This window comes from Oncorhynchus clarkii, chromosome 5, assembly GCF_045791955.1.
Source record: "Oncorhynchus clarkii lewisi isolate Uvic-CL-2024 chromosome 5, UVic_Ocla_1.0, whole genome shotgun sequence".
NCBI lineage: Eukaryota > Metazoa > Chordata > Actinopteri > Salmoniformes > Salmonidae > Oncorhynchus > Oncorhynchus clarkii.
The window spans coordinates 48,681,718-48,694,221 of NC_092151.1; the positions used below are offsets into that span (position 1 = coordinate 48,681,718).

The window sequence follows — 12,504 nt, forward strand, 5'->3', positions numbered from 1 at the left end:
TGAATAATTTAAGGTTGGAAATAAGTTCTATAGTTATCCTGATGTTATCTCATGTGAATGTAATAACTTTTTTGTGAATGCGGGTTCCACTCTGTCAAAGAAAATCTGAATCCTCTGACGCTCATCGGATGTGGCAGGGCTTGCACACTATCACATGGATTACAAAGGGAACCCCACCTGCGAGCTGCCCAGGCACAAGAACATATCAGATAAACTAAATGCCTTCTATGCTCGCTTCGAGGCAAGCACTACAGTGAACCATGCATGAGAGCACTAGCTGTTCCGGACGACTGTGTGATCATGCTCTCCGTAGCCGATGTAAGAGCATGCTCAGAGCATGCAAGTTGGTAAGTATATTCACTGATATTTTCAACCTCTTCCTGACTCAATCTGTAATCCCCACGTTTCAAGCAGACCTCCATAGTCCCTATGCCCAAGTACGCTAAGGTAACCTGTCGAAATTACTGTAGCACTCACATCTGTAGCCATGAAATTCTTTGAAAGGCTGGTCATGGCTCACATCAACACCACCATCCCAGACAACCTGGACCGACTGCAATTCACGTACCGCCCCAAAAGATCCACAGATGACACAATCTCTATTGCAGTCTATGTTTTCGAAAATCTAATCAAACACTTCATGTGAGCTCATGTTGCGCAACATTTCAGTAGTCTATGCAATTGCGGGAGATAACAGATAAAAAGAGGAGGGTCCCATCAGCTTTCTATAGGCTAGGCCTACTGTATTTATTTCTCAACTTTCCTAATATTAAGCACATTGCTTATATTTACAAACAGGAGTATAGCCAACCTGGCTGGCATGAAAATAAACCATGGGGAAAAGCGTCCTCCATTCGCTATTTATGTGCATAGTATTTTTTCCCGCTGCCCCTGTTTCGATACAGGTGCATGATAATCATCCATTCTAAATCATAACAAATGTCACACACATATATTATTTAGTATATATATATATATATATATATATATATATATATATATATATGTGTGTGTATCTTGATTTAACTAGGCAAGTCAGTAAGAACACATTCTTATTTTCAATGACGGCCTAGGAAAAGTGGGTTAACTTCCTTGTTCAGGGGCAGAACAACATATTTTTTTTTACCTTGACAGCTCAGGGATTTGATCTTGCAACCTTTCGGTTACAAATCCAACACTCTTACCACTAGGCTACCTGTCACCCCAATTTAGTATATGTAGAGACAAGATCAAATCAAGTATAGTCTGATGGGTGACAATATTAGCCTTTATCTTGTGAATTATATATATTATAATTTGAGAATGATGCCTAGCATAAGAAACATGCCTTTTTTTTGCCACTTGTTCGAATCATAGTTGCGCACCTGTAGCCTAGCCCATAGGCCTATATGTTTGTATCACAACTAAAATAGACAAATAACTTCTTAGAATGAAGCACATTATTCTGCTTTAGGGGGTGTAGAGCCTAACTGGCATATATAAGCAGTGAGTGAGTTTCAAGTTTGGGGAAGAGAATTTACCATAAAAATGTTGAATGCACCAAGCTGTTTGTTTGAACTACTGTCACACAGCTGAGATACCTCATGCATACCCCACAAGACATGCCACCAGAGGTCTCTTCACAGTCCCCAAGTCCAGAACAGACTATGGGAGGCGCACCATACTACATAGAGCCATGCCTACAAGGAACTCTATTCCACATCAAGTAACTTATGCAAGCAGTAAAATTAGATTTAAAAAACAGATACAAATAAACCATATGGAACAGCGGGGACTGTGAAGCAACACACACATAGGCACAGACACATGCACACATGATAACATACGCACTATACACACATGTTCACATGGATTGTGTTGTAGATATGTGGTAGTGGTGTAGGTGCCTGAGGGAACACAGTGTGTTGTGAATGTATTGTAATGTTTTTAAAATTGTATAACTGCCTTAATTTTGCAGGACCACAGGAAGAGGATCCATAATAAATACAAATACAAACACTAGAACCATTAAATCATCCAATTTGACTGCTCATACATTTTTAAAGTCATGACCCACACACTGTTGTTGTTAGAATCTTAACATCACAAACAGAACTAGAGTTATAACCAGTTTTAGGAGGGTGTGTCATTTTTTTTAATGGTTTTCCCCCTTTGTCCCTCCTCTCATCAGTCGGACCTGCTTACAAAGAAGAAGTCTGGCCAGCACCATGAACAAAGTGAAACGGGAGCTCCCTCTGCGCAAAATAAGGCACCTGCACAGTCGCTGTACAATGGTGCTTACTAGACTATATTGATATTGTCTATTTTGAATACATCATTTAAACATTCACAGTGTAGGTTGGAAAAAGTATGTGAACCCCCTAGACTAATGACTTCTCCAAAAGCTAATTGGAGCCAGGAGTTAGATAACCTGCAGCCCAATCAATGAGACAAGATTGGAGATGTTGGTTAGAGCTGCCTTGCCCTAAAAAAACACTCACAAAATTTGAGTTTGCTATTCACAAGAAGCATTGCCTGAAGTGAACCAAGACCTAAGATTAAGAATAGCTGACTTGCATAAAGCTGGAAAGGGTTACAAAAGTATCGCTAAAAGCCTTGTGTCACGCCCTGACCTGAGTATTCTTTGTTTTCTTTATATATTTTGGTTAGGTTAGCGTGTGACATGGGTGATGTATGTGTTTTTGTACTGTCTATGGGTTTTATAGGTTTATGGGGTTGTTTACCATCTAGGTGTTTATGTATGTCTATGGTTGCCTAGATTGGTTCTCAATTAGAGGCAGCTGTTTATCGTTGTCTCTGATTGGGAACCATATTTAGGCAGCCATCTTCTTTGGGTATTTCGTGGGTTATTGTCTGTGTGATGTTGCATGTTTGCGCTCAGTATTTATAGCGGTCACGGTTGTTTTGATATTTTGTTTAGTGTACTTTGTGTTTGTTTTCATCTATCATTAAAGGGATGTATTCACATCACGCTGCACTTTGGTCTCCTCAATACGATGATCGTGACACCTTGATATTCATCAGTCACGGTAAGACAAATTTTCTATAAATGGAGAAAGTTCAGCACTGTTGCTACTCTCCCTAGGAGTTGCCGTCCTGCAAAGATGACTACAAGAGCACAGCTCAGAATGCTTAATGAGGTTAAGAAGAATCTTAGTGTCAGTTAAAGAATTACATAAATCTTTGGAACATGCTAACATCTCTGTTGACGAGTCTACGATATGTAAAACAGTAAACAAGAATGATGTTCATGGGAGGACACCACAGAAGAAGTAACTGCTTTCCAAAAAAACAGCTGCTTGTCTGAAGTTTGCAAAAGGTGCACGTGGAGGTTCCACAGTGCTACTGGCAAAATATTGTGGACAGATGAAACTACAGTTGAGTTGTTTGGAAGGAACACGTAACACTATGTGTGCAGAAAAAAAGGCACAGCACACCAATAGTGGGAGGTGTGGGTGCACAACTGAGCAAGATAACAAGTACATTAGTGTGTCTAGTCTAGACTGGCCAATAAAAAGAAGATCAAGATGGGCAAAAGAACACACTGGACACTGAATGTCCTTGGGTGGCCCGCCCGGACTTGAACCCGATTGAACATCTCCGGAGAGACCTGAAAATAGTTGTGCAGTGACGCTCCCCATCCAACCTGACAGAGCTTGAGAGGATCTGCAGAGAAGCATGGGAGAAACTCCCCAAATACAGTTGTGCCAAGCTTGTAGCCAAAAAGACTCAAGGCTGTATTCTCTGTCAAAGGTGTTTCAGCAAAGTACTGAGTAAAGGGTCGGAATACTTATGTAAATGTAAATGCTTGTGCAAGGCTACACTAAACATTTGACCTAAGTTAAACAATTTAAAGACAATGCTACCAAATACTAATTGAGTGTATGTAAACTTCTGACCCACTGGGAATGTGATGAAAGAAATAAAAGCTGAAATCATTCTCTCTACTATTACTCTGACATTTCATTCTTAAAATAAAGTTGTGATCCTAACTGACCTAAAACAGGTAGCTAACAATAGCTGGTTGGCTGGCTAGCTAACGTTACGTGTATGATCTGTGTAGTAATATTATTAGTATCTCATATATCAATTTGCATTGCTAGTTATAGCCTAATGGCGGCGAGTTAGCTAACATCGAAGTTGGTTATATTTAGCTACCTGCAGATTCATGCATTGTAGTAACGTTATGAGTTGGGATTATGGTTAATTGTTTAGCTAGCTACATGTCTAAACAAAAGATTCCCCAATTCAAGTAACCATTTCACTATACCTTTTACAACTTCTGCATCCTGTGGATGTGACAAACTTACATATGATTTCATATAGTGTGTTTACTAGAGATGGTAATGTGAAAAACATGACCTGCACCAAAGTCATATTAAGATATGTTAGAGCCTCCCGAGTGGCGCAGAAGTCTAAGGCTCTGCATCGCAGTGCTAGAGGGGTCACTACAGACCCGGGTTTGATCCCAGTCTGTGTCGCCGTGACCAGGAGACACATGAGGCGGTGCACAATTGGCCCGTTAGGGGAGGGTTTGGCCGGCCTGGGATATCCTTGTCCCATCGCGCTCTAACAGTTCCTTGTTGGAGGGCTGGGCGCAGTGCTCGCTGACTTCCGTCGCCAGCTGCACGGTGTTTCCTCCGACACATTGGTACGGCTGGCTTACCGGTTAAGTGGGCATTGTGTCAAGAAGCAGTGCGGCTTGGCTGGGTTGTGTTTCGGAGGATGCATGGCTCTCGGCCTTCGACCTCTCCCTAGTCTGTACGGGAGTTGCAGCGATGAGACAAGACTAACTTCCAATTGGGGAGAAGGAAGGGGATAAAAGAAAAGATTGCTCTTCAACTGACTGTGCTCCTGCATGTAAATATTTGGATTGATATGGATTTGACATTTAAAAAATATATATTGTAGATCTGGTTAAGAAGCTAAGTTTTAAAGTTGGCTTTTTCTACAGAAACAGATTGCGCAGATTATTCAGTCAACCTTTTTATATTTCTTGATTATGGTGATATTATTTATCAAAGTGCAGCTGCTACTTCTCCTAAGCCTTTGGATGCCATCTACCATTGTGCCCTTCATTTCGTTACAGGTGAAAGCTTTTATTATTATTTTTTTTTAAAAATGTAACTTATCCTTTTTCTCCCCAATTTTGTGATGACCAAATGGCAGTTAGTCTTGTCCCATTGCTGCAACTCCCGTATGGATACGGGAGAGGAGAAGATCGAAAGTCATGCGTCCTCCGAAACACGCCCCTGCCAAGCCGCACTGCTCGCTTAACCTAGAAGCCAGCCGCACCAATGTGTTGGAGGAAATACCGTACAACTGGTGTCAGTGTGCATGCGCCCAGCCTGCCACAAGGAGTCGCTAGAGCGCATTGGGACAAGGACAACTGGACAACTGTTGCGGCCACGTGGGATCGAACCCAGGTCTGTAGAAACGCCACTCGGGAGGCCCTATAGGTGACAGTTTTGATACTTATCATAAACAGAAGTTTATGAAGTGGAGCCCTGTGAACAAAAAGGAAGTAATGTAGAGGTCTACGGGTCTTTAGGGAAGTCCAGACAACAACATAGACCTCTACATTACTCTCTTTTTGTTTACAAGGCCCTACTTAATAAACTTCTGTCTAATCTAACAATGCTGTTGAAGTATAGGCATCTGAGTTGCTTAACCGTTTCAGAGGATTGGGTAACTCTTGGCTGCTGTGTTTTAATGCACTGTATTGTTGGAATAATATACATTTCATCTTGATGTTCTGGTGCCATTTGGGCAATTTAAACTATTGATTGGGGACTTATTTGTGGAGGAATGTAACTCTTGTTCTGGGTGATGGGATTTTTTATTTGTTCTTTCCATTAATGTATTTTTGTAAATCTGGGGATCCAAGATCTTTTACATATTATCGCCCAATAACTGTACTATGATGTTTTTTTAAACCAACACTATTCTATATGAGCACCAATATGGTTTTCATAAGCACTACCACACAGATGTCTCTTTTACAACTTGTGGATAAAATCTTTACAGCCCTGAACAACAATGAATACCCTCTTGGCATCTTATTAGATTTATCAAAAGCATCCGACATGGTTGAATATTACTATATTGCATTATTACAGTTTTCATGATTTTACATATAAATGGCTATATAATTATGTTTATGATAGAGAACAATTTGTATATGCAAATGGTTGTGCACCTACCAGGGCCAAGATATTCTGTTGCATTCCACAGGGTTCAATCCAAAGACCTTGCTACTTTGTCTTCTACCGTAATTCCCATTCTTTTTGCTAATGATTTTATCACTCTAGAATTTTGATTTGCTAATCAATGAAGCAAACTCAGGCATGGCCAACTTTTCTGAATGGTTCCAGATAAATTAATAATCTTTAAATGTTAAAAAATCTATCTTCAATGTATTCACTCGTAAGAATAAGAAACAGCAAACAATAGAATAGAAAAATCTCAATTTGGGGGAATAAAATGGACCAGGTTTCATCCACTCGATTCCTAGGTGTTTCAATTGATAAAAAGTTATAAATCAATCATTTTGTTTAGAGCAAAGTATCATCAGAACTATTAGTGGTTTGGTTCATCAGGCTTGCTTCCTAATACTACACTACAGATTAATTTACCCATATCTCATTTACTGCAATATTGTCTAGGACAGTACATATACTGTATGCTTCCTACCTACACAAAATATTCTTCACACCAAATACATTTACAAGACTAGCCACCCCCTTTAACTACTTGGCTCCATCGGTCTCTCTGTTTTAAGAAACTGAATATATTGTATATCTACAACATTTAAAATACCAAAATTATGCACCTTCATGTACAAATACCACCCAAACAGCCTACCTAAACCCTTCAATGGATTCTTCCAGGTTAATTCCCAAACCCATGCATACAACACAAGACACTGCGATCCTCCCACTGCCGCACCTCACAGTCCATTCTCTATCAGATACAGGTTCCATACTCTGGAATTCCTGCATAGACTAGGGGTTAACCAAACTACCCAGTATTGTCTCCTGACCCCTCCCGTCTCAGCTTCCAGTATTTATGCTGCAGTAGTTTGTGTCGGAGGGCTAGGGTCAGTTTGTTATATCTGGAGTACTTCTCCTGTCCTATCCGGTGTCCTGTGTGAATTTAAGTATGCTCTCTAATTCTTTCTCTCTCTCAGAGGACCTGAGCCCTAGGACCATGCCTCAGGACTACCTGACATGACGACTCCTTGCTGTCCCCAGTCCACCTGGCCGTGCTGCTGCTCCAGTTTCAACTGTTCTGCCTGTGATTATTATTATTTGACCATGCTGGTCATTTATGAACATTTGAACATCTTGGCCATGTTCTCTTATAATCTCCACCCGGCACAGCCAGAAGAGGACTGGCCACCCCACATAGCCTGGTTCCTCTCTAGGTTTCTTCCTAGGTTTAGCCTTTCTAGGGAGTTTTTCCTAGCCACCGTGCTTCTACACCTGCATTGCTTGCTGTTTGGGGTTTTAGGCTGGGTTTCTGTACAGCACTGAGATATCAGCTGATGTACGAAGGGCTTATATAAATAAATTTGATTTGATTTAGTCTCCTCCATGCAGTTTTTTTATCTGTAGTGTTATGTATTTCAATTGTTTTCTTTGGTGCAAATAAATAAAACCTAAACCCAAATAAGGTAGTTAATTTTGCTAATAATAAAGTTAGCTAGCATCCTTCATTGGTGAAACTAACACCTACGTTGGGGATATTACAATAACAAGACATGCTACTGCAAACACAGTTTTTTTTTTTTTGTAATTATGAAAAAACAGATTTTTTTTGTCATGTTTAGGTTGAAAAGGTGAATGGTCAGTGGTGAATGAACAACTCTGCAACTTGGATAACAAAATGTTCTCAGAGTTTCACACTTGTAATTATGACTTAGAGTTTCGTTCAAGTGAAACTTCAGAGTCAAAACTCTGAACTTCAGATAATTCCGACAGCTTGTAAAGGCCCCATATGACATCAGTTGCAAAGCGCATATAAAACACATCAAGTGTGCACAAATTGAATTTGAGAGCGTGCAAGTGTCATTGGGAACAGAAAATCATTGCAGCATCCAATAAATTAGTCTGAGAGTGAAGATATTTCCCCCCTGAAGAAATAAAGATTCAGTTGTTGCAAATATACCATGCCAGGATGTCTCTTCTCACACACAATTTAATTTTACTCTTCAAAATCCATCTCGCTCTAGCCGAGTGGATCTCTTGCTATAATATTTTGAGAGAGTTTATTCCAGGCTACTGAAATGCAATTGGTCAGGAATTTCTGTACCAATCAGCTGGTTGACTGGTTTGTTTAAATGCAGATTCATAACACTTACTAGGTATCCTGGATCCCCTAACTCCCCTCTCTCTCCTCTGTCTCCTGGAGGACCCTGATAAAAAACAGAAGAATACGTTGATATTAAAGACCCTCAGAACCGTATTGGGATTAGTAATGAAATATGAGAGAAGATAATAGTGAGTAACTCACTCTGTCGCCTGGAGGACCAGTAAGACCCTCAACCTTCCCATCATCCCCCTGCTCGCCCTAAAATAAAGAAACAATGTTAGTGGAGCCATTCAATGGAAGACAATACAATTTACCTCTCACAGATTGCTCACTGAAAGTGTACTGTTTCTTCAAAGATTGTTGGTTAGTGTCCTGAATGATCCTACTGTAACTGTGTACACATGTCAGATGTGTGTACACATGTCAAAAACATATCACATCAGTGAATGAAGCAGATATTGTTTTCTCTCTCACTCTGCAAAATAAAAGCTTTGCAGTGTTTACGCCATGCTTAAATGACTAGCTTTAGCCAGGGTTGATTTGTTGTTTGTTAGGCAATACATTTAAAGCAGACTTGGGGAATATAAAGGATAACTGCAGAGTTGTGTTAAAGGATCTTTGTTTCATGGTTCAAATGGGAAACATTGAGTTCAAATGTAGATCCAGACAGCTGGTTGATGTTAATACACACTATTACATGACAGACTGAGATAGAGACATGTTGATAGAGAAATAGGGTAGCATTATGTTCAAACAAGACAACAAGTGTCCATTTTTCTTTTGCCCGTCAGGCACAGTTGAATCTAACCCACTGTAATATATTAGATGCACTACAGTGGGTGCAGAAGAATCACATCAGTGAGGCAGCAAGCGCGATTTGCTAAACACTTTTTGTTTTTTTACAAATGTCTGATATACCATCCCGTCAGAAAGTAGTCATACGCCTTGACTTATTCCACATTTTGTTGTGTTACAGTCTCAATTTAAAATGGATTACATAGATTACCCCATAATGACAAAGTGAAAACATGTTTTCAGAAATGTTTGCAAATGTGTTGAAGATGAAATACAGAAATATCTTATTTAAGTATTTACACCCTTGAGTCAATATGTTAGAATAACCTTTGGCAGCGATTACAGCTATAAATAAAAATATTTGCACATTATTATTAAAACAATTCTTCAAGCTCTATCAAGTTGATTTGTTTATCATGGCTAGACAGCCATTTTCAAGTCTTGCCATAGATTTTCAAGACGATTTAAGTCACAACTGTAACTAGGCCACTCATTCAATGTCATCTTGGTAAGCAACTACAGTGTAGATTTGGCCTTGTGTTTTAGGTTATTCTCCTGCTGAAAGGTGAATTTGTCTCCCAGTGTCGGTTGGAAATCAGACTGAACACGGTTTTTATCCTAAAAGCAGACCGAACACAATTTATCCTAAAAGCATACCCATAACATGATGCAGCCAACACCATGCTTGAAAATATGAAGAGTGGTATTCAGTGATGTGTTGTGTTGGATTTGCTCCAAGCTTTTTGTATTCAGGACATGAAGGTAATTTCTTTGCCACATTTTTTTGCAGTTTAACTTTAGTGTTGTAGATCCATCCTCAGTTTTCTCCTATCACAGCCAATAAACACTGTAACTGTTTTAAAGTCACCATTGGCCTCATGGTGAAATCCCTGAGCAGTTTCCTTTCTCTACAGCAACTGAATTTGGAAGGACGCCTGTACCTTTGTAGTGACTGGGTGTATTGATACACCATCCAAAAGATAAATAACTTCACAATGCTCAAAGGGATATTGAATGTATGCTTTCTTTTTTTAAATCTACCTGTAGGTGCAATTCATTGTGAGGCATTGGAAAACCTCCCTGGTCTTTGTGGTTGAATCTGTGTTTGAAATTCATTGCTCAAATGAGGGACCTTACAGATAATTGTATAGTGTTAAGTACAGAGGTAAGATAGTCATTCAAAAATCCTGTTAGTTATGTTACTATTATTGCACACAGAGTGAGTTCATGCAACTTATTAAGCAACTTACTCTTGGACTTATTTAGGCTTGCCATAACAAAGGGGTTTCAATACTTATTTTTAATTAATTAGTAAACATTTCCAAAAACATAATTCCACTTTGATATTGTGGGGTATTGTGTGTTGGCCTGTGACACAATGTGTAGGCCAGTATTCCATTTTAAAGTCAGGCTGTAACACAACAAAAAGTGGAAAATGTTAAGGGGTGTGAATATTGTCTGATGGCACTGTATGCCTGTAATATGCTTCTGCTGTAGCACCCCCAAAATGAAGTTGACAAAGCAACATTAGCCTTACGTGATGCTTGCAGTGTAGTTTCTGAGTTAGACATACAGTAGTTAGGCATTGTAAACATAGATGCTAGTTTCTGAGTTAGACATAATGTGTTGGGAATGGTGTACCTTTTCACCATTTGTTCCTTGATGCCCAATAGGGCCTTGGGGTCCCTGAAGACCCTATATAGACAGACAGGGATGGAGGAAAGGCTTTTTTATTATATTTTTATTTCACCTTTATTTAACCAGGTAGGCTAGTTGAGAACAAGCAGTGTGACACAGACAACAACACAGAGTTACACATGGAATAACATAGAATAAACAATAAACAAGCAAATAACACAATAAACAAGTCAATGACACAGTAGAACAAAATAAAGTCTATATACAGTGTGCGCAAAAAGCATGAGGAGGTAGGCAATAAATAGGCCATATTAGCAAGGAATTACAATTTGTCAGATTAACACTAGAGTGATAAATGAGCAGATGATGATGTGCAAGTAGAGATAATGTGTGCAAAAGAGCAGACATGTAAATAAAAACAGTATGGGGATGAGGTAGGTAGATTGGATGGGCTATTTACAGATGAACTATGTACAGCTGCAGCGATCGGTTAGCTGCTCAGATAGCTGATATTTAAAGTTGGTGAGGGAAATATAAGTCTCCAGCTCCAGCGATTTTTGCAATTCGTTCCAGTCACAAGCAGCTGAAAACTGGAAGGAAAGGCGGCCAAATGAGGTGTTGGCTTTGGGGAGGATCAGTGAGATATACCTGCTGGAACGTGTGCTACGGGTGGGTGTTGTTATCGTGACCAGTGAGCTGAGATAAGGTGGAGTTTTATCTAGCATAGACTTATAGATGAGCCAGTGGGTCTGGCGACGAATATGTAGCGAGGGCCAACCGACTAGAGCATACAGGTCGCAGTGGTGGGTGATATAAGGTGATTTGGTAACAAAACGGATGGCACTGTGATCGACTGCATCCAGTTTGCTAAGTAGAGTATTGGAAGCTATTTTGTAGATGACATCGCCGAAGTCGAGGATCGGTAGGATAGTCAGTTTTACTAGGGTAAGTTTGGTGGCATGAGTGGAGGAGGCTTTGTTGCAAAATAGAAAGACAATTCTAGATTTGATTTGGGATTGGAGATGTGTAATATGAGTCTGGAATGAGAGTTTACAGTCTAGCCAGACACCTAGGTATTTATAGTTGTCCACATATTCTAGGTCAGAACCGTCCAGGGTGGTGATGCTAGTCGGGCGGGCGGGTGTAAGGCAGTGAACGGTTGAAAAGCATGCATTTGGTTTTACTAGCATTTAAGAGCAGATGGAGTCCATGGACGGGTTAATTCTGTGATATACAGATTTAATCAGTGATATACTTTTAAAGGCAATTTCACTGATGTTTGCGGAGATCACTTTTCACTGACATAACCTTTATAATGAAATATTTCCCTGATGGCAAAGCTCCCATCCACTTTGAAGCAAAACATGTTTTATTGTTTCTTAACTTGTTTCCTTGTCACACATCATTGGTTTGTTCACTAAAATTGCCAATTTTCTAGTTCAGGGGTCTCTACATACCCAGTAGCTCTGTCTGGAGAGCTACTGGGTATGTAGGCTTTTATTCCAGCATCACACCTGATTCAGCTATTTATTGTTCATATGGATAATCATGATGCATTGAATTAGGTACCTTAGTGATACCCGGATTAAAAATGAGAGTTGGAGTACTGTGCTCTAAATGTTATTAAGCCAGTTATAGGTATTAGATGAGGTTAAGTCAGAATTTCTTGAAGTAGTTCCGCAGGTGTCGATACTGTTCTTTTCACTATTTATATAAATGCTGTTGGTTAATCTGTTGAAAATTGTACATTTCATCTAT

General features: G+C 39.7%; 1 protein-coding gene across 1 annotated transcript in view; it reads right to left on the reverse strand.

The window, feature by feature from the left end:
• Positions 1-12,504, reverse strand: part of LOC139409704 (collagen, type XXVII, alpha 1a) — a 272,027-nt gene that overhangs the window by 48,704 nt on the left and 210,819 nt on the right. Inside the window, exons 41-43 of the mRNA XM_071155105.1 lie at positions 10,750-10,803; positions 8,515-8,571; positions 8,363-8,416 (exon numbers count right to left, since the gene is read on the reverse strand). Coding sequence (XP_071011206.1) covers positions 8,363-8,416; positions 8,515-8,571; positions 10,750-10,803 — 165 coding nt within the window. The remainder of the gene's footprint in view (positions 1-8,362; positions 8,417-8,514; positions 8,572-10,749; positions 10,804-12,504) is intronic.